At 36.3% G+C, this 24048-nt stretch overlaps 1 protein-coding gene across 1 annotated transcript; it reads right to left on the minus strand.

Annotated features, from left to right (window-relative positions):
• Window positions 1-16960: 16960 nt before the first annotated feature.
• Window positions 16961-19536, minus strand: LOC148203907 (uncharacterized). The gene is made up of 4 exons (XM_088107806.1): window positions 19358-19536; window positions 18223-19009; window positions 17803-18123; window positions 16961-17296 (listed from the first exon to the last, which is right to left on the minus strand). The coding sequence occupies exons 1-4, from the start codon at window positions 19534-19536 to the stop codon at window positions 16961-16963; spliced, it is 1623 nt and encodes a 540-aa protein (XP_087963932.1).
• Between the last annotated feature and the right edge of the window lie 4512 nt (window positions 19537-24048).

The raw sequence follows: 24048 nt of genomic DNA on the forward strand, positions 1-24048 counted from the left end.
CAAGCTAGCTGGGGTGGACACTTCTGTTCCACCATTTGAGAGGCCAAGAAAAGCTATAGATGAGGCCTATTACAGACAGTACTGTGGAGGTGAGGAGGCAGCCCAGCCAGTGCCACCACGCCAGGCTCGTAGAGAGAGAAGGCCAGCACAGAGCAGGACTTCTGCTGATACTCATGAGGCAGAACCATTCCAGATGAGGGACATGTATATGTCTCTTATAGGTGCTTAGTTGCAGTCCATCCACAGAGGGCAGGTGGCCACGGCTGAGATGATAGTGGGGATGTATGATACCCCTCCAGCACACAGGTGGACTATGGATGAATTCCATAATGTGGTAGCTTGGCCAGAAGAACCATGGCATGGAGGAGCTGAAGCAGCTGAAGCTTCAGCCCGAGACATGGATGAAGATGAAGCTGAGGAGGAGGATGCATTTGATGAAGATGATGATGAAGAGGAAGAGGAAGATACAGAGAGCTCGGACTGATGAGGAGCTGAGATAGCATTTACTGATGAATGCTATCATATGATTATGCTTTTATGGTTTAAGTTTTCTGAACTTATTTGTTTTTGTTTTTAGATTAGAGTTTGATGTACTCTATTGAACACCTGGTTCCTTATGATGGTTTGCTATTAACTGTGATTGTGTGATAAGTAATGCTTGATGATGCTTATTGATTGATTGATGTTGAGATGATGTGCACATTAAAATGCTTATACAGGTGATTCACAAGCTTTGTGAACAAATGCATAATATCGTGATTGTGATTGTGAAATTAAGCAGGATGTGCATGTCAAATGTGAATGAGCTTATATGTGAGGTTTTGAGCTCCAGAGTTATTATTGTTGAATGCTATTACTTTGAAAGCATGAATGATTTTGCCCAGGTTTTCTATGATTGAATCAATTGCTTGTTTTGCATCATATGATCAAGGCCGTGTTGTTGAAACCCATTTTATTGGCCAAATTCATAAAGTTAGCCTACTAAAAGAGAACACGTTGTGTTCTATCCTTTGAACCCTTAGCCTTAAACATACACTGAACACCCTTGATTGAAAATCTTTACCTTGAGTTAAGTAGAAGATCTTGTGTGGTATTGTTAAATGTTCAAGTTTGGGGTTATTGGGGAAACATGAAAAAGGAAAAGCATTGAGCTAAGAGCTAAAAGTAAAAATATGCAAAGAAAAAGCAAAGAAAAGAAAAAGAAGCAAAGCTCAATGCAAATGCAAAAAAAAAAAAAAAAAAAAAAGGCAAAAGAAAGTTGGGAATGAATAAGAATAATTGTGTTGTTATGATTCTCTTAACTCAAGGATTTTGTGATCCAGAAAAACCAATTTTCTTGTTAGCCCAGCCACATTATAAGCCATTGAAAAGTCCTTGTGATGATGCATGCTTGTGAATGTTGTTGATTGTGGTAAAATGAAAGGCAAAGTTGATTCATGTGACATTGTGATAGTGGAGTGAATGAGTGAAACACTTTACCTCTTATACACTTGTGTGTTGAGTGAAACACTTTACCTAGTGAGGAAATATTCCATAAGCACATGAACATCCATGCTTAATTGATTGATCATTCATGAAAAATAGCATTTGTTGGAATTTAAATGACTTTGTGAACACTAAAGCATGTGCACATCTTGATTGAACTCTTGGTCTTAAGTTTGAGTGAAGTTATTACTTATCTTGAAAAGAGGATTTTGAATGAGTAAACCATCATATGAATTGGTTGGAGATGGAGTTACATTTTATTTGCTTGAGGACAAGCAAAGTTCTAAGTTTGGGGTTGTGATAACAGTTGAAAAACTGTTATTTTCATGCTTAAAAGTGATACTAAAAGCAACCTTTAGACTTAGAAACTAGCTTGAAATCATGCATTTTGTTTATATTTTCAGAAATAAGAGAGCTGGACAGGTTTATGCTTGATTTAAGTGTTTTTGTGTAGGTTTTGAGGTGAATTTGGTGAAAGAAGTGAAGAATGAGAGAGAGGACATTAGAAAAGACAAGAAAGAGTGCAAAAAGAGAAGTCGAAGGCACCGCTCAGCGGCAAACTACCGCTGAGCGGCACTCAAGAGGTGGCGTTGGAACCGCTGAGGGGCAAATGGCCGCTGAGGGGAAGAAAGAAGACGCGTAACCACCGCTGAGCGGTAAATGGCGCTGAGCGGCACTTTTTGGGCTTGGACTTTTGTAATCTTTTGTAACTCTAGATTAGTATATAAGGGCTTGCACGTCCTATAGTTAGGCATCTTTGGCAGAAACGAGGCAAACACTCTCTCTTTCACCCCTTTGAAGGAGGATCTTGGATGCTCAGGCTACCTCTTCCACTTTATTGGGTTTATTCTTTCATACTTTCATTGTTATTCATCTAGGTTCACCATGAATATGGTGAACTAAACCTTGTATGTTTGTTGGGGAATCAATGTAATCTCTTGAAGCTCTCATATATGGAATCTGTTGAGTACATCTTTGAATTAAGACATATGCTTTCTTTCATCATTAGTTAGGGTTTTTCCTCTTTGCTCAATGCTTGCATTGTTTAACTCATTCTAATGCATGATTATTGGTTTTGTCGATACGGACACGTACGGGGAAGTCTAGATCCGGGGAATTTCTCCCAATATTATACTGACAATATTCTATTGGTTGCCTTTAAGCTCCTGCACTCATGAACTAATCATTAGGAATGCTAGGAATTGTATGAACTATTTGATTAGGGAGAAGCCATCTAGAATGGTACATTAGAGAGTGGCATTAACAATGATGATTTGAATGTTGAATTCCTAAAATATATGAGAGTGGATGAGATGAAATTGACCCCCAACAACATATTCATTCATATATTCCATTGAAAGTGTTTATCTTTTGTCTTTGCCATTGATCAAAATTCATGCATACATGTTTATTTTCTGTCTTGCATTTTAAACTCAAATATTTCGTTTGTAAGTCTTAGTTAATCAAGAAACCACATAACTAAACTAGGCCGTGAGTCCTTTGGGAAGAACGATACTTGGTCTTACCAAGTTTTATTACTTGAACGATTCGGTCATACTTGCCGATTGTGAAACAAGTTTGTGACATCATATTTTGGTGCTTACAAATTTGTCCATCAGCTCACTTGGAAAATAATGTTCGATTCTATTAGTCTTTGAGAAGTATTATTGTATTCGGTCCCTTTCACAACAAGTGAGTAACTCTCTCGATTTGATATGTTTTGAGTTAGAGATATCTCGGTCTCACTCCAAGTTTGCAGTCTTGTTCTGAGTTAAAAACTAACGTTCCGTATTTGGTATCCTACGAGATATTCATTCAAATTGGTTAAGTTGAGGTTTTAATAATGAAAGATGATGGAATATGATATGGATGAAATGACTTTGGTTATGAAAGAGTATTCCGAGGAGGAATATCTCATGAATGGATATTGGAATTGGTAAAGTATGAATGTGGATAAAGCTAAGCTGACAATTCATCCTGATACTCTGTGATTACTCGTTCTCATGTAGAGAAGGGTAAGTCATGTGTAGGAATGGAAGGAGGTCCTAGTCCTTATGGTTAATTTGGATAGATAGGACTAACCTCGGGTGACAGCTGTTGAGGGTATCCCAGTTACTACATCACTCGGGTGCACGAACGCCGTAGCTACACAAAATTCATACAGTCCGGACAGTCAGAGTCTAGTATTAGGCTTTGCATGAAAGAGTTAATGATTTATCTTGTTTAGTTGATTGTGTGAAATATATGTTGATACTTGAATTAAATTACATAAGCTTACCCTATTTCCTGTCTTGTCATGTATTCTCGTTCGTTCGTCCTTGTCATTGCGATGATCACCCTGTGGGTGAGAGCACAAGGAGAAGAGTTGTTGGAAGAAGCATTGGAAGAGACGGACGTGAAGGTCGAACCTTAGGACGCTCGGTCAGTTGTTGGCCTACTCTTTTCTAGGAGCGTTCGGTCATTCGTTTACTTTATCTTTTGATTTGACCGTTCAACATAAGAAGGGTTATAAGTCGTTCGTTCTATATTTGTAGTCATTTGTACAATTTTAACTCCCTGCTATTTTTGTAAGGTCGTTCGGCCTTAACCGTACGTCCTATCTTTTGTAAGAACTGAGCTGTAATATTATTATATGTGATCATTCTATTATATGGTTTTACACTGTATTTTTGTTAGGATGTTACACTTTCTAATACTTCAATTATTATTTTAGTTTTTATGCTAATAAGATTTTATTAATTGTTTTTTTGTAAAGATGATTTTAAAATGTAATATAATTAAAATTTTAACAATTTAATTATTTCTTTATAATTTAATCATCTTTCTAAAAGAATTAAAATTTTCTTTAACTTTTTTTTTTAAGTTTTGAAACTGATTTTCATTATTTTTTATAAGACGGTGGAAAAATGAGGATTAATTTTGAGTATAAGTAAGTTTTATCTTTCTTCATATCTTAAGTTTTATTTATTTTTTATTTTATTTTTATTTGTATAAGTTGCACGTGGGGTTTTTATTACAGCATCATAATCACACATCTTGAAATCTGATTACAACTCATTTAGCTGTCTTAATTTATTTTTCAAACAATATACATGTAAGTAAAGGTATGGGGACTTGATTAATTAAATATAATTCACTCAAATTTTTAAGTATAATTATTTGGAAGGATATTTTGTATGGAGTTGAGGTTGACATTGACTTGAAGTTAAAATTTGATAGAGTTATTATGGATTGATATATTACTTTTAACTTTATCTTTAATCAGATGTATATTTGTATTAATTGTATTTTGATATTTTAAAATTTATAAAAATATATGAAAATTGGATAACCGTTTAGCTTATTTATTGAAGAGATTGATGAATTTGTTTTGAAATCATATGTTTTCTATAAATTTTAGTGTTTTTTCTTTGTGGAATTTTTAATTGTCAGGATACATTTAGATGGCATGATAACTCTCATCTTGATTTTAATTATAGGTTGTGAAACATGTTAGAAGGGGTAAAATTGGATAATTAAACTGTTGGATTCTTAAGTTCTGTAAAATTTTTGGTTTTCTATATTTTTTTAACTCAACATCAATTAAGTCCATTAAGTCGATTTAAATCTAAAAGCAAATTGGACATATAATCAATCAAATTCACTCACCCAAAAATTAATCTTGCTCAATGAACCTCAACACATGAACAAATAATCAATTTAAGTGATTAAATTTGTTTTACAAACTTAAAATTCATTAAATATAAGTAAAATCAAACCAAAAATAATTTTTTTATGTATTTTGCATAAACTTTTTCCAACATTATTTCTTTGATAGTAAATTCAAAATGGATTGTATATTTTCATGTATTTTTTTTTATGTTGTGAGATGAATTGAAAGTTTTAAGACGGAAATATGAGGTGAGAAATTTGTTAAAACAAATATGGACTTAAATCACATGTTTGTCTTCAAGTATTCATTTCGAAACATTAGACATTAGAAGACATAGAGTTGAAATAAATTGTAGTATATTATTTTAAAATATTTTATTGTATTATTTACACTCATATTTCATATCATCAGAGAAGTTTGATGACAATGAAAAAAATTACATTTTTCATGATGTTAGTGAGTAATTAAAAGCATACAACTTGTAAAAAATATGAAAAATATAATTCCTTCAATTATTTTCTTTAATATATTTTGGTATACAAATATAAAATTTTACTCTTACAAATTACGAGTAAATTAATAAAGTTCTTATTATACAATTTTATGTAGCATGTTACAAACTTATAATTTAACTAATAAAACATTTTTATCTTAACACTCTCTCTCGAGTTGATAAATGGAAGTTACACATTTTCAACTTGTCTAATAATCTTTCAAGAATTTTCCTTATCACAACTTTGGTAAGAATATTTGCAAGCTAGCATTCAAATTGAATATTTGACAATTTCGAAATGTTTTTATCAAGTTCTTCCTAAATGAAAAAGCTATCAACCTTCTCATGCTTCATAGGATAATGTGGAACATGATTGTATATATGTCACAATACAATTGAATTGAATATGTTTATGCATGTCCTAAATCTCCTAGAGAAGTAGTATGATGCATAAACCTTCAAGGTACAAGAATCGTTCATCTAAGTTCAACTTTTGCACTGGATCTAGCTATAACTTTCTACTTCTTGCTTTTCCTTAAGACGATCTTACCTCATACAAATGTGAAGTATCCAGAGGTTGATTTTTTATCAATAAGAACACTTACCCAATCAACATCAGTATAAATCATCACATCCTTGTAGTTGAAACTCTTCTTGAATAAAGCACTACTTTTAGGAGCAGTTTTAATGTACCTTAAAATCTATGTGCATTTTACCTAAATTTTGCATGAACTGACTAATCACACTAAGACATTTTTCATGTCAAATTACTGTAAGAGTTAGTCCAAGTTTACAACTAGAGTTAACAACACTCAAATTGCGTTACTTTTGTTTATGAGAGCAAATTTTCAATGTAATTTATTCCATATGTTTGTGTATAACTCTTTGTCACTGATCTTACTTTGATTCTATCAATTTTAACATGTACATTAAATTTCAAAATTTACATATCAATATCGTATTAGCTTCTTTCCAACTAGACAATCTACTAATTTCGATATTTTATTTCTTTATAAGGATCTCATCTCCTCATTCATTGTAATCCTTCCAATTGGACTCAACTAAATCTTTATACACTTATCTGGAATAAATACAATAGATAATTGGCTTATAAATACTAGAAATTTTTTTGTTACAAATGTAATTACTCATAAGGTTTATGATCTTACCAGTAAGGTCAATATCATAAGTAGGCTTAGGGATATCTTTAGTGAAATAATTACTAACATGTTGTCATCATATTTTTCTAACATGAATTCATCATCAACTTTTTATGGAACAAAAGTATGAATTTCATCATAATTACCTCCTTCCCTTGAATTTTAGACTCTAAAAGAAAAATATCAAGGTCTCAAGAGAAACTTCATCTATAGTAGTAAACATCTGCTTAGTTTGTAGATTGTAGCACCAATATCCTCTTTGGTGATCAACATAGTCAAAGAAAACACACCTTTTAACTTTATGAGCCAACCTACTTCTATGATATTTAGCAATTTTAGGGCTTACAACTACATTTTTAAGTGATTAATGATATGTTTTATATTCAAGAGACCTAAACAATGTTTGATTGCTAAAGTATATTGCATATGTGAAAGTTTCTTTCCAATATATCGTTTGCATGTGAGCTCTAATAAGTGCAAATTAGACCACTTCTAATAGCGTTAATCAAATACATTTAGAAATAATTTATTTATATAACCAAAAGATACATGTCTAAATTTTTATGTCATAGCCGAATATCCTCTCCTTTGCTCGTTTCTTCTTTCTCTTGCTAACATTTGACCAAGCTTATTTGAATATTTTTCTCTCAAATTCAAGTAATACAACCTTTTTCACCAAAGATCACAACCAATCATCTTCCTCGATTGAATGTCCTTAAAAACACAAGATTTGGGCTTAAATTTTATAATACATATGAGAGATTTGGTTGTTTGAGAGACTCACAATAGATTATATTTTAGAGAATGAGTAACATGGACAATATCAAGATTCAAATTGGTTGAAATATAAACAATTCTTTCTTTAATGATAATAGATTTACTTTATTGCCTATCAAAATACTTTTTTTTGTGAAAAGGATTTAAGATTTTTAATTTGATTAACATATATAAAAAATCACATTATTAGAACACAGAGAATCAATCATTTATGCATAATTCAAAATAGTAAATGTGATTATTAAGGTCTTACCATTGAAATCATTATTACTTGTAATCGTATGAAGTATCATGTCTTTTCGAATGTATCATGTGTTTTTGAATTCTTCTTTCATGCTTGACCGTGCTCCCACCACTTGAGATATCTTATGATTTCATGACATCATTCCTTTATGTGTCCATCCTTATTATACTGAGTTCACTTATAATTAACCTTTTCATAACCTTTTGATTGTTTTGTTTGCTTAATTGTCATCATAGTTGTGGAATCGTAAATCATATATTTTATTTTCAAATTTTTTTCATTAGACTCTCTCTCTAGACCAAAGAGGAATATTCTTCTAAATGAATCGTCACTTCCATTCTCAAACTTTCTCCACACACTTGCTCACAATCATTATTGAGACCGATTAAGTATGCTCAATCTTTGAATTAAATTTTGATATGACTTCATATTATTAGGATTCTTAATCACTAATTTATGACTATGATACAATTTCCTAAAATCTTCAACCAAATTCTATGTAATATTTGGTGAAGGCTTTATTACTTTGTTTTGCAATGAACTCCTTTTAATTTAGAACAAACACATGTAGCTCATCATTTCTATCATACATAGGATTCAAAGACAATGAGTAAAAAAAGTACACTTTCTATGTATATAGGACAACTTTTTTCTCTTTGTGATGTGTGTCTCCATTAATTATGACCATACATCATAATTGAATTCATTTAGAATAATGTCTATCTTAAAAACACATTCAAATTAAACTAACATTAGAATTAGTTTTTTTTCATCTCTCAATTATTCATAAAAAAATGCTAAGCTCTAGTAACAAATTGAAAAATAAAATTCATTCATATATATATTTTTAAATGAATCTATTTTTATAGATTTTACTCTTATAAACCAAAATTAAATTAAGGAAGTTTTAATTATATAATGTTTTGTACAACTATACAAACCCATAATTTAACCAATAAAGTATTTTGATCTCAACAATAAATCTCACTAGAAAAATTGTGATGTTCAATGAGAACCAATTCTGGAATTAGATGCAAAACAAAGTTGAACAACAACTACAAATTGAATTTGATGGTAATAATGATTTTGATTGATGGAGATAGCAACCACCAACAGTGCAAGTACAATGTGGGTGACAAATAATTGTTGTAAAAATCAAACAAAATGTAATGTAAGTGTGTTGAGATTATTTGTCTCTGTCACTAGTTCAAAACATTCCATTATAATAAAACTTTTTCAAAACGTTCCATTATAATAAAACTTAATTCATATGTTAAAAATCTTATATGAAATAGAAATATAGATAAGAAAAAAAATCCATAAATAATATAAAGAAAGTTACAAATATATAACCTTAAATTTAGTTCAAGATAATATCACGATCTCATATATATTATTAAAAGTTTATTGGTCTTAATTTTCTAATCCTAAAGAATAATTACCCAAACAAATAATATTACTATGTATCAATGACTTTCAAGGAGACGAGATGTACAAAGTTTAATAAATAGATAAAGGTAAGAATATTAATATAAATATCTGGAAACTTTAAATTTTTATATATTTGCTGTAGATGAATTGTTTGTTGTTTGGTATATGATAAAAAACAAAAGCTATATTGGTGTGCGAACTGCAATGATCTAGATTTCTTTTTTTCTTTTTTTGATGTCTTTCTCTTTTGAATGTCAGTTTCTTTTGACAGCAACCAAATTTAATTTGACATACCCTACGGACATGTTGGAATAGTAACGGTTAGGCCCACGCATTTTGTTTTATTTATATAAAGGGCCATCCACTATTTAATGCTTCAGCAGAATTTGGCGGATATATTCACTGCATCGGATCACGATTCTTATTTTTATATAAAAGATTCAGTGTATTTTTTTTATTTAAACATTTTTAAACCATAAAAATACGTAAATTTTAGTTTTAATGTCTATAAAATATAGTTTTTAATTTTCATTTTCAAATTTTGAAATTACTGCTTGTAGTCTCTAATACTTAATTTAAAATAATAAATATAATATATTTTACACATATTAAAAAAACTCTATTTCAGTATAGCATATAATATCAAACACATATTTATCAACATGAAAGTCACTAACTAGTGTATTAAAGATTAAAAATATTAATTTTTTATTTTAAAGAAAAAAAAACAAAGAGAGAATCTCACCGTACCAAAATCGCAATTGAAGTTTAACATCGGAAAACATATTTGTGTCTTTTTATCCCTTTAATAACGGAAAACTTTTTATGATGATTAAATATATGGTGTATTTATTTGAGATGTTATTAGAAGTTTTCATCATCCAAAATTTTCAATACAGTAGAACTGTAATATTATAAAGTTTTCAACGGCCAAAATTTGTCAATACAATTATAAGAACATTTCTTTTGATTTTTAATTTTTTCCATTTTGAGTTTTATACGTCCACTCAAGAAAGTTAACAAGGAAATGGATAAACAAATATAAGTTTGGAAAATATATTTTAGAACCGGAAAGTTAGAATGGAAATATCCTTAAGAAGAATTTCAAAATTTTGATAAAATTATTCATTTGAACTTGAACTCAATTTGAATAGTACATATAATAATGAAATAATACTAAAGTAATTTGATCTATTTTGAATGTATTCTCAAACATTAAAGTAGGGTATGTTTCAAACAAACAACATCAATCTAAATGTGGTGTGACATGGAACAAATAATTATTTATTAAACGATTAGATATTTGAGTTTAAAACATCATATAAACCACTCAAAATGTTTTATGTTGACATATGTCAATATTATTTTTAAATAAAAAATTTATACTTTATTCATTTAGAAATAAAAATTCATTATACATTATTAGCTTAAAACATTAAAGAAAACGATTTATTATTAGCTTTTAATCAATGAAAGTTTTAAAATTTGTTGATAAAAGTATAGAGATATCTGAATTTTAGTTATTAGAGTGTAATTCACCACAGTGTAGTTTGACAAAAAAAAATCAGTTTTGTTTGAATTTATTTTTAGTTTAGTTTAAATAAATTAATTTTTGATGTAGTATAAATTATTAATTTATTACAGTTAATTTTATCCATTTTTATTAATATCGTAAATCAATGTTCAGTTTTCATTATGTTTGACTCTCTCTTTTCTAGATTAAGCTATAATTAGTCCTTATTCACTAGAGTTTAAAATTAAATTTGGTATGTATTTGAATACTGGATACAAAATTAAGTTGAGTTTGTTAAAAAAAGAAGAATAGGTGTAACATCCCAAAAATCACCATATAATAGAATTAATTACATTAAACAGTTAAACAATGCAGTCTTACACTAGAATCAAGGTTCAAAAGCCAAAAGACTTAATTACAGAATTCCATACAGTAAATCAGTACTACTAGAAATTCAGAACGAACGGTTTTACAAAATTAACTAACCGAACGTTCAAAAACTAAAACAACTAAACTGTAAAATGAACGAATGCTCTAGGGTTCAGCTTTAACCTCCACGTCTACTAGGTTCTCTTCTTCAATAACGTCCTCCAAAGTAGCCTCGCCTTCTGCTCACATCCACACGGATGATCATTGCAACGACAGGACGAACGTACAAAGACAACAGACAACACAAAGAAAAACGAAAGGGTAAGCTTATGTAATTTAATCCATACATCAACATATAAAATAAACATTTCAATCCACACAAACATATAGTTCAACATACAACAATCATATGAAGTATATTACTAGACATACCGTCCGGACTGTATGAATCTGTGTAGCTACAGGCGTCCTTGCACCCGAGTGATGTAGTAACTGGGATACACTCAACAGCTGCCACTCGAGGTTAGCCCTATCCAAAGTACCCCTAAGGATTAGGACCTCCTGCCGTTCCCACACATGACCTACCCCCTCTACGTGAGGATGAGTACTCACGGAACATCAGGATGGACCAGCCAGCATTAGCATGCCCACAGTCATACTTTACCAATTCCATATTCATCCATACATGAGTCGTTCCTCCCAGGAGCGCTCGTTGAAAATCCACAATCGTTTAATATTTCCATATCATGTTCTCTCTTTAAAATCTTATACTTTATTCTCATTTTCATCTTTAGTTTCAAATACCTAAAATAACGAACGTTCAGTCTTCTGAAGGACGAGGACGAACGTTAAATACAAGACCTAGAAAGACTTGTTGCCAATCAGAATAATTCGACACATGATTATTTGACGAACGTCATTGCTACTCGAATCAGTTGAATGAACTGACTCCGGAACGATACAATCAATATTCAGAATAATTTAAGTATAAAGGTTCTAGACCGAATTCAAATGGATAAAGATACAACAAGACGAGTAAATAACTATACTGAATACAATTCATTTAAAGAGATCGACTGTCAGTCAATGACCGAACGCGATAATACTCATTTACTAAAATTTTTGGACATTCTGATGCTAGACTGAAAACTGTTGTTGTACGTGAATTCCACTAGCGGCAAGACTTCATCCCAAGCGCCTAAGTGATCTAGGACGCACGTCCTCAGTAAGTCTTCAAGCGTCTGGATGGTCCTCCCAGATTGGCCGTCCGTCTGAGGGTGATAAGCTGAACTCATCTGCAGCTTGCTTCCCAATTCTCCTTGTAAAGATTGTCAAAACCGAGATGTGAATCTCATGTCTCGGTCAGAAATGATGCTTGAAGGGACTCCATGCAAACGAACAATCTCCTTGATGTACAACTTAGCTAAGTTGGTCATCGACATCTTCAAGTTGACTGCCAGGAAGTGGGCGCTCTTCGTTAGCCGATCCACGATCACCCATATTGAATCATGATTTCTGACCGTGCGTGGTAGGTGGGTCACGAAATCCATGGAAATGCTGTCCCACTTCCATTCAGGAATCTCTAACTGCTGAAGCAAACCGCCAGGTCTCTGATGTTCAGCCTTCGCTCGTTGACAAGTCAGACATGATGCCACAAAACGAGCGACATCACTCTTCATTCCAGGCCACCAGAACGATTGTCGGAGGTCTTGATACATCTTAGTCATACCAGGGTGTATGCTAAGACGACTGTGATGCCCTTCCTCCAAAACAATCCGCTTCAGATCTCCATCGTTTGGAACGCACGTCCTACCCATGTAACGTAATAGATCGTCCGTTCCAGTATTGAATCCTTTAGCTTGATCCGAACCGAGCGTACTCAAAATCTTCACCAGTTCTTCATCTTCTCGCTGCTTCATTTTGATCCGGTCAAAGACATTGCTAGATATTCTAAGGTTACAACATTTGATGATGTTCGGTTCCAATTCCACTACAAAAAAGAAAGGCATTACCGAAGGCCAAAAGCCCTCGGAAAATGCCAGAAGCCGTCGGAAATGGGCATTTACAGACGGCTTATCGACGGCCATCAAGCCCTCGGTAAATCCCTTGTCGCTAACAATTACCGAGGGCTTTTGGCCCTCGGTAATTACCGAGGGCCAAAAGCCTTCAATAATTACCGAGGGCCAAAAGCCTTCGGTAATTACCGAGGGTCAAAAGCCTTCGGTAATTACCGAAAGACAATATCACATAACAGTTCATTTATTTCTCTTTATTTCTCTATAACAGCAGCTCATTTATTTCTCTGAAAAAATCTGCACTTATCCAATTAAAAAAAAACACATAACAGCTCATTTATTTCTCTTTATTTCTCTATAACAGCTCATTTATCACAAGGCAAATTCCAATTCACTACAACAACTCATTTATTTCTCTGAAAAATCTGCACTTATCCAAACAAATAATAGCAACGTGCAAAATTGAATTCCTAATGCACTACACCTACAATTAACCAAACGAATCTAATACAGCAATTGCACTACTTTTCCTTGTGATCTTCGAAGCTCTTTGGAAATATCTCGAAGCTGAGAGAGCGTAACAGGATTCCCTTGAAGGACCCATTTCTGAAGAATGTTTGTGGCGCTTCGCTTGGGGAGCCTTAGCCTCAAGATTCTACTCCTTAGGTCATCACCTTCCACACTCTCTTCAACTAAATCATTGCTCACAGCACCCAAAGACACAAATCTTGTTCTGTTCTGAACATAAGTAAAATGGTTACTTCTGGAAGATGAGAAGATGCAATTTTCAGATCAATTACCCATAACCAAACACTCAATTATGATGGTTGACAAGAAAGTATGATCAGAAAAATCAGTTAAGATGCAGAATCATAAAAGATTGGTAGAGAATATAATTGAAATTTATGATGCAAGACTTTAGTATTGAAAAATAAACAAGACACGAATAGCTTTATGCCCACATAATTAGCAAATATGATGGGTAAGATATGCAAGAGAGGGGTTTAAAACCTTCTTAAACTGACAATAAAGTAATTAATATAGCACCTCTTACATATGTAGTATCATATGCAGAGACACGTAACAATTTGCAGAGACACGTATCATATGCAGTATCATATGCAGAAGGACATATATAAGTGTAAGGATCAACATTTGATGAGCACGAGACACGTAACAATTTCAGACGTGCTACTTATATTTGCTACAATTTCAGACGTGCACGTAATAATTCTGAGCACTTGGTTCAATTATAAATAAAATCAAAATTTAAATATTAATTTATACTCCTATCGAAATTCACAAAACACTATCTATATTTGATAAAATCAAATACAAAATTTGATTTATACACTCATATCTCATCTCTTTATCTGTGCAATAATCAAACTCGATCTTACTGGAAAAATCTAATTAACTTAAATATTATATTCACTAATATTTTAATCAATCAAATAATTAAGAGATTTATTGGAAAAAATAGCAATAAAGGAATATAAAGCCAACTTGAAACGTTAATTTTGACAAGTTAATATAAAGGAAAAAATCATTTATATAAATCAACTCATTTAGTATTTCACAGGTTAATTTTGACCTATGAATCATGTACATCTATCTATAACCATGCCAATCAAATCAATTACAGTTCAAATTGGTATTTACGGTACAATGCTTCCAATTATTCATGCAAAAAAGCAATTAAGATAAACGTTCAACCACATCAATAATTGATCAAAAGTGAAAAGATGTGTGGACTTTTCAAATCATGGGAAAAAGAAGTATTGTTCTTCCAATTGCATTTAATCCAAGGCTTTTAGATTCCGGAATAGAGATGCATCCAATAGAACTTATATAAGGCCATAGTTTTTGGAACATCATCCAATTCATTTCAATCAAATCACCCAAAACATTCATAAACTCTACATAACACATAAGCCCTTGTAATTTCCAATAAAAATTGTAACTTATACGAATTAATATGGCTTTTGCTTCATCCAAATGAAACTACCAATAACATAATCCTGAAAGCAAACCATAAAAGTTCTCAAAGCAGTGGTGAACAAAGAATCATACCAGGGTCATCAAAGAAGCAACCAATTCCGGTTGCTGAGATTCCAATAGCATGTGCTTCAAGGTACAACACCTGTCCAAAGAGTCCAGTTTCCTAAAATAATATACATCCAGACATTCTTTTCACGCAAAGTAGGTTCCATACGGGCCAACATACCAAGGCTGAAGCAACCAATAATATCAGAATAGCAGACATCATTCAAAATCTTCAAGGACGACTCAGGCAAAAGTGGAACTTCACCAAGAAGTCTACTAAAAGACTTGTCTGAAGCTGGAAAAGAGTCCAATAAAGTTTTGGCCTACAAGGAAGTAGTATATCCCACATTTACAAGAAAAAGATAGAAAAGTATTGTTCATTACGACCAAATAACTAATTTTGAGCATACCACTCCCAAGAGAAATTTTTCATATAAAACAGCAGAAGATGAAGCATTTTCAACTGATTGGTAACTATGTTAACTTAGCCATCTAAACATGCTACAATTGGTAACTATACTGCATCTGTTCCTTCCTGAAACCAACATGAATCATTCTTCTACCAACTAATCTGCATCTTTCTTTCTTGTTATTCCTATTCCCATTTCACTAAACCAATTCAATATAACTTGCTTTTCATTTTATTTCCACTTTCCAATAATATTAACGAAAACTTGTCCCAGTTTATTAATCCAAAAGCCAGTACAGAACATACCTCAATGTCGAAGCCCGATAGCCTCCCTTGACAACGACAGTCGCCCTCACGTCACGGGAGCAACCTCCTCTCTACGCCTTGGCACACACCCTAACGTTAACGGACCACCCTCCTCACGGCAATGCCAACGCACTGCTCGAACACCACCGAACCCTACCCGCACAATGCCACCAGACAGACGAGAAAGGGACAGCGAGAGGAAGAAAAAACTCAAGCAAAAGCCAGAGGGAGAGAATGGGAAGCACAAATTGGGGACGAGAACGAACAGGGGGCAATGGGGGAGCACAACCAAAGTCCACCTTTCACGAAATTGGGGACGACAACAGAGAGGGAATAGGGTCTTCTCTTACGAAATTAGGGCCGAGGTATTACAATACCCCCAATTACTTAATTTAAGGTGTCGAGCATCTTACCGAAGGCCACAACCCCTCGGAAATGCTCTTTTGACCTTCGGTAATTACACTTCACCATGCCCCTCGGTAATGCCGATTTTGACCGTCGAAAAAATTTATTTACCGAAGGTCCTTTGGCCTTCGGTAATAATCCTTCGGTAATAATCCAAATTCTTGTAGTGTTCGAACTGCAACCTTAGATCTCTAAAGCTCTCAACCAAACTGAGTTCCTTCACCATCATAACCGAGACATGAACTACCTTCCTGCTTAGGGCGTCCGCCACTACATTAGCTTTCCCAGGATGATACAGTAGTTCAAACTCATAATCTTTTAAGAACTCTAACCAACGCCGCTGCCTCATGTTCAACTCCTTCTGATCAAATAAGTACTTGAGGCTCTTGTGGTCACTGAAGACTTGGAATGTGGATCCGTACAAGTAATGCCTCCAAATCTTCAGTGCGAAAACGACCGCTGCCAACTCCAGGTCGTGCGTTGGATAATTTCTCTCGTGAATCTTCAACTGACGAGACACGTATGCTACCGCTCGCTTCTCTTGCATTAGCACACAACCCAAACCTTGGTGAGAAGCATCGTAGTATACCTCGAACGGTTTGGCTGTGTCTGGAATAATCAGAACTGGAGCGCTCGTTAATTTTACTTTCAACTCCTAGAAGCTCGCTTCACACCGATCGGTCCATGCGAACGGCTGATCTTTCCGGGTCAACTGAGTTAGCGGAGCCACTATCTTAGCAAATCCTTCAATAAAACGTCTGTAGTAGCCCGCAAGCCCCACAAAGCTACGAACCTCAGTGACCGAACGGGGACTCTCCCATTCCAATACCGCTCGTACCTTAGCTGGATCTACCGAGATACCTCCAGCTGATACCACGTGCCCCAAAAACTGAACTTCCTTCATCCAGAACTCACATTTTGATAACTTGGCGTACAACTCCTTCTCCCTCAGTACGCCAAGTACGATTCTCAAGTGTTCCTCATGTTCGTCCTGGGTTTTGAAGTAGATGAGAATATCATCTATGAAGACGACCACAAACTTGTCCAAGTACGGCCTGAAGATGCGATTCATATATTCCATGAACACTGCTGGGGCGTTCGTTACTCCGAATGGCATCACCACGTACTCATAATGTCCATAACGAGATCTGAACGCTGTCTTCTGGATGTCTTCCTCCTTAACTCTGATTTGATGATATCCAGATCTCAAATCAATTTTCGAGAACACTGTGGCCCCATGTAGTTAATCCAACAAATCATCTATCCTTGGCAATGGGTACTTGTTCTTGATGGTCAGCTTGTTTATTTGCCTGTAATCTATACACAGCCGAGAGCTGCCATCTTTCTTCTTCACCAAGAGTACAGGCGCTCCCAGGGTGATACGCTCGGCCTGATGAACTGCTTATCCATCAATTCTTCAATCTGCATTTTAAGTTCAACCAACTCAGCTGGTGACATCCTATATGGTTAAACGGAGATAGGTGCTGTCGTCGTCACCAAATCAATGGTGAATTCAACTTCACGAGGAGGGGGAAGTCCAGGTATTTCTTCCGGAAAAACGTCCGGGAATTCATCCACAACCGATCGTCCCTTATTGTCACTACTGGACGATCGTTCTTGCTCCAACCTTCCGAATTCCTGATCTTCGTGCGTCATAATCAGGAAACAGCTGGCGCCCTCCATAATGTCTTCTTTCAATTGGCCGAGCGTCACTGATAATTCTTCTTCTTCTTCATCCGGAAAAATTAATTCCTTCTTACCACAGTCTATGAGAATGCGATTGGTAGCCAACCAATCCATTACTAAAATCACTTCTAACTCTTTTAAAGGTAAACAGATCAAGTTCACCTTATAACTACGCCCCTCAACCACAATAGGACATCTAATGCATACGGTAGACGTCCTAATCTCTCCAACCGCTGGGGTTGACACCACCAAGTCTAACTGCATCTCCCTCTCAATTATTCCCAATTTTTCAACACACGCCTTCGAGATGAAGGAGTGAGTCGCCCCAGAATCAAACAGCACACGACAATAAATTCCATACAGCAAGCATTCACCGGTTATAAGGTTACCTGAGCTTGCTGCTTCTGCGCCCGTTATCGCATATACACGCCCAACCGCTTGGGCTCGTCCACCTCTTGGCTGATTCCTCCCAGCATTCGGTGGTTTCATCACTGCCCGTCCTCCCATATTGCACTCGCTCTCCAGATGTCCACTTCTTCTACAACGAGCGCAAAATTTTCCTCCTATCAATTTAGGACATGACGATCGGTAGTGTGGTCCTCCACACTGGAAACAAGTCACGTTTCCTTGTTGCCCAGATTGTCCGGCAATAATTAGTGCTTGAGATCCACTCGTATTTGGACGGGCGTAAGGTATTCTTCTCTGATTAACATTTCCTCTGGAGACGATCGGTCCCCTAACCACCTGTTGTTGCTTCTTATGTTGTTCCGCTTCTGCCATATTCTTCTCCAATACTTTGGCCCTTTCAACCATCGCAGGAAATGAGCGAATACACAGGCTGGAAATTAGCACCTTCAAATCACTCCTCAGCCCATTTTCAAACTTTATGCATTGCCACTCCTCACTGGTAGTCATAGTGTTGAAATGAACCAAGTGCTTAAACTTGTTCGTATATTCAAAAACGGACATTCCACCTTGAACCAGTTGCAGAAACTCCACTTCCTTGGCAAAACGAACGCTGTCAGGGAAGTATTCTTAATAAAACTTGCTCCGGAATACTTCCCTTGTGATGGGATTTTGGGCGTCCGTCAGGATAGATCTCATGCTCGCCCACCAGTGGCTTGCTTCTCCAGTTAGTAGGTATTATGTGAACGCCAACCTGTTCTCATCCGGGCATCTCTTGGCGTTGAAAATCCTCTCCATGTCTCTTAGCCACTGATCTGCCTCATCAGGGAGGCACTACCCACTGAATTTGGCCAGATGGTGTTGTAGAAAACTCTCCAAGCTCCACTCGGTTGGATGGTTAGCGTTGGAAGAGGATGCTCCTGGTGTGCCTCTGGTGGCAGCGATAATTTCCATCAACTACCTCTGGGTCGCCTCAGAGTTGGCGCGAGCGGCCTCCAAACTCTGTAGAGCAGCTGCGTTCTGCTCCATTAATGTAGTGTTTTGTTGTTGTAGTCTATCAATTACTGATTCCAACAACCTAGTGTTGTTGGGCGCATCAGGTTCATTGGGCTGTGGTGGAGGAGGGAGTCTAGGTGCCATTTGTTCTCTGGAAACAGAGAAAAACGAGCGTTAGTTATGTTCAAAGAGTTGAAAAATTAACTCATTAAACACACAACAAATACATAGTGCACTCATAACCTACAGTGTCCTTAAAAGAACAAAACTGCTCTGATACCACTAATGTAACATCCCAAAATACAATAATCACCATATAATAGAATTAATTACATTAAACAGTTAAACAATGCAGTCTTACACTAGAATCAAGGTTCAAAAGCCAAAAGACTTAATTACAGAATTCCATACAGTAAATCAGTACTACTAGAAATTCAGAACGAACGATTTTACAAAATTAACTAACCGAACGTTCAAAAACTAAAACAACTAAACTGTAAAATGAACGAATGCTCTAGGGTTCAGCTTTAACCTCCACGTCTACTAGGTTCTCTTCTTCAATAACGTCCTCCAAAGTAGCCTCGCCTTCTGCTCACATCCACACGGATGATCATTGCAACGACAGGACGAACGTACAAAGACAACAGACAACACAAGGAAAAACGAAAGGGTAAGCTTATGTAATTTAATCCATACATCAACATATAAAATAAACATTTCAATCCACACAAACATATAGTTCAACATACAACAATCATATGAAGTATATTACTAGACAGACCGTCCGGACTGTATGAATCTGTGTAGCTACAGGCGTCCTTGCACCCGAGTGATGTAGTAACTGGGATACACTCAACAGCTGCCACTCGAGGTTAGCCCTATCCAAAGTACCCCTAAGGATTAGGACCTCCTGCCGTTCCCACACATGACCTACCCCCTCTACGTGAGGATGAGTACTCACGGAACATCAGGATGGACCAGCCAGCATTAGCATGCCCACAGTCATACTTTACCAATTCCATATTCATCCATGTCGCAACCGGAATCGCGACGGGACGACGATCCAAAAAAGAAAAACGAGTTTTGATAAGAGATTTGGAGTCGCCACCATAGTTTATTTTGGAAAACTACGGAAAAACCATAAAACGATAAAACACGGTCCACGAAAACCAAAGATTGGGTTCGGGAGTCGGTTACGCGTGGGGAAGGTGTTAGCACCCCACAACGCCTGCCCTAAGGCAGTACCTTTAACTAAATGCACGAATATGATGTGATTTTCAAAATGTTTAACTATCCCCTAAAATAAAATTCTAAAATAAACAAAACATATTTTTTTAGTTTTTTGGGCCCGACAAGGATTGACCTTGCTCCTACGTATTCTCATTCAAAATGAGAAATCAGGGTTACGTAGTTCTTTTTGAAAACTGCTTGAAAATTTGTTTGAAAATTGTTTAGAAAATTTTGTTTGAGAAAATGATTACGGATAAATTTGGATTTTTGGGAAAGTGAACCTGACAAGGACTAGCCTTGCTCCTACGTATCTCCATTCTTGATGGAGAATCAAGGATCACGTAGTTCTGGGTAGCAAGACTATTTGTTGTTTAAAATTGTTGATGTTTTCGGGTTTTTTGAAGATTTTATACCATTTTTTGTATTTTGTTTAAGAAAGAGAAAAGGTTGTTAGCACAAGGACGATGCGTGCGATCACACATGTGCATAAACCTTTAAAACATATTTTTTGGTTAATTTTACTTAAGGAAAAGAAAAGGTTTTTAGAACAAGGACGATGCGTGCGATCACACATGTGCCTAAACCTTTAAAACATATTTTTTGTAATTTTAATTAAGAAAGCGAAAAGGTTTTTAGCACAAGGACGATGCGTGCGATCACACATGTGCCTAAACCTTTAAAACATTTTTTTGTAATTTCAATTAAGAAAGAGAAAAGGTTTTCAGCACAAGGACGATGCGTGCGATCACACATGTGCCTAAACCTTTAAAACGTATTTTTGTAATTTCAATTAAGAAAGAGAAAAGGTTTTCAGCACAAGGACGATGCGTGCGATCACACATGTGCCTAAACCCTTAAAACGTATTTTTTGTAATTTTAATTAAGAAAGAGAAAAGGTTTTCAGCACAAGGACGATGCGTGCGATCATACATGTGCCTAAACCTTTAAAACGTATTTTGATAAATTCCTTTATTTAAATTGTAAATATTGCATTATTAAATATATATTTTAGGATAAGTAAATATGTAGAATGAGTAGATAGAAGAAAATAAAATAATAAATAAAATAAAAATAAAAGAAATAAATAAAACAAATGAAATAAGATAGACAAAATAAATGAAATAGAATAAAATGAAATAAGAAAAACAAACAAATAAAAATAACGAGCGTTGGGGGGAATTATGAACGGACGTTGAGAAAAATAGCCTGGACGACGAGCGTTCGTGGGTGATATGACGAACGTATGTTGAGTAAAGGAGCCTGGATGACGAGCGTTCGTTGGGGAGAGTTGACGAACGTACGTTGAGAAAAATAGCCTGGATGACGAGCGTTCGTGGGTGATATGACGAACGTACGTTGAGTACAGGAGGGTAGATGACGAGCGTTCATTGGGAAAGGAGGTTGAGTGACGAACGCTCGTTGGGGACGAGCGTTTGTTGGGACGAGCGTTCATTGGGGAATTGACGAACGGACGCTGGGAAAAGGGCTGAATGATGAGCGCTCGATGGGGACGAGCGGTCGTTGGGACGAGCGTTCATTGGGGAATTGACGAACGGACGCTGGGAAAGGGGCTGAATGACGAGCGCTCGTTGTGGACGAGCGTTCGTTGGGACGAGCGTTCGTTGGGGAATTGACGAACGGACGCTGGGAAAGGGGCTGAATGACGAGCGCTCGTTGGGGACGAGCGTTCGTTGGGGAGTTGGCAAACGGACGCTGGGAAAGGGGGCCGAATGACGAGCGTTCGGAATGGGTTGAAAAACGAACGTGAGAAAAGAGGGAGTAAGGAGCGTTCGTAAAGAGTTGAAAAACGAGCGTTCGGAAAAGGCTAAAAGACGAGCGTTCGAAAAGGGGGAATAACGAGCGTTCGGGAAGGGTTGAAAAACGAACGTGAGAAAAGAGGGAGTAACGAGCGTTCGTAAAGAGTTGAAAAACGAGCGTTCGGAAAAGGCTAAAAGACGAGCGTTCGAAAAGGGGGAATAACGAGCGTTCGGAAAGAGTTGAAAAACGAGCGAGCGTTCGAGCGTTCACCTTTGGGCTTGGCCTAGCACCGGCCCAGGGTGGCCTTTCTGACCTAGAATCCCCTAGGGGTTCAGCATTCCCCTTTCATTCCCAACACTCATACTCAGCTCCAGAGATCCAAGGTCGCTCTCCACTCGCTGCCGGTGTGCTCACGCCTTAGTCAGAACTGACCGCAGCTCCGACGACTTCCACCAGTCTTGACACCGCCGGCGACAGCAAGTGTGCTCAAAACCAAACGGCGGCCACGGCGTTACTGCTTCCAGCCCCCGCTGCACGCCCAACCTCCATCCGACTGGCAGCTGCGAGCCACCGGAGCCGTCGCCAGTCGAGGCGAAATCTCTCCTCCTCCGTTTGAGATTAGAACTTGCAGCCGACGATTATTCCCATACCCCTCTGATATCTATTTTCTGTTTTGGGTGCTGAGATGAGTTTATGTGATGGGAAACATGGTTGAGGTTAGAAACCGAGTGAGTTCTTCTCTGTTTTTTCAGGTATTGAACCAGATGGAGGACAAAATGAAAGATGAATGGATATTGAGGGAGACGATTCAATGGGCGAGTGAAAATGATGGTCATGAGGATAAAAAGAGATCAATTTTGTGTGAGAGATGATTATTGAATGTTCTTTCGAGCTTCAGGGGTTCAAATCCTTTGCTGGTGATGATGATTGGAAATGAAGGGAGGCTTGAAGGCTTAGTCCCCGGTCTATGAAAAATGGGAGTGGAAGGAGAAGGTGACTGGAAGGGTGTTGGTGGTAGCCGTGAGTGTCAAGATATGGCCATGGGTGAATTTGGATGGTGAAGGGAGTATCTGACGAATGAATGGAGGCATCAACGGTGTTTTTTGAGCGGTGATAGGTGTAGTGGATGATGGGTTATGTTTGTTGGGGTGTTCGAAAGGGATGAAGATGAAAGGGGTGAAGATATGGGAATGGAGAGAACGGTCCCTCTCTTCAGTGAGGGTGGATGATGGATGAAGATTGGGTGACTGAGAATGGAGTTTGAAGTCCAGGTCCTGGAGATCTAGAGTTGGAGGTGAAAACGAAGAGGGAAGGGATGAATACTGAAGGAGCTCTTGGTCGTTGTTCCCCCCTGGAGCCACCATTTCTTCCCCCTGCCTTCCATTCTCCGTGCCCTTTTCTTCTCTCTCTGAGTGTTTGTTTTTTTCTTGTGCCAATTCTCTGTGTGTCCATTCTCGTACCGATTTCGTACGTAAAAACCAAAACGTTTCTGCCACCCTGCCACTCGCAGTCACGGTTTTCTGCTCCTCCCTTCCCACACGACCTTGTCCCCCAATCAGAAACCTCCTTTTCCCTTTTTCGTCATTTTTACTAAAAGAAAAAATGTCTTTTTCTCTTTTTTTTTTTATAATATTAGAACAAAATAGAATATAAATGGAATAAAACAAA

The sequence above is a fragment of the Vigna umbellata genome, chromosome 2 (genome assembly GCF_029865625.1).
Source record: "Vigna umbellata cultivar VRB3 chromosome 2, Vumbellata_1.0, whole genome shotgun sequence".
Taxonomy (NCBI): Eukaryota; Viridiplantae; Streptophyta; class Magnoliopsida; order Fabales; family Fabaceae; genus Vigna; species Vigna umbellata.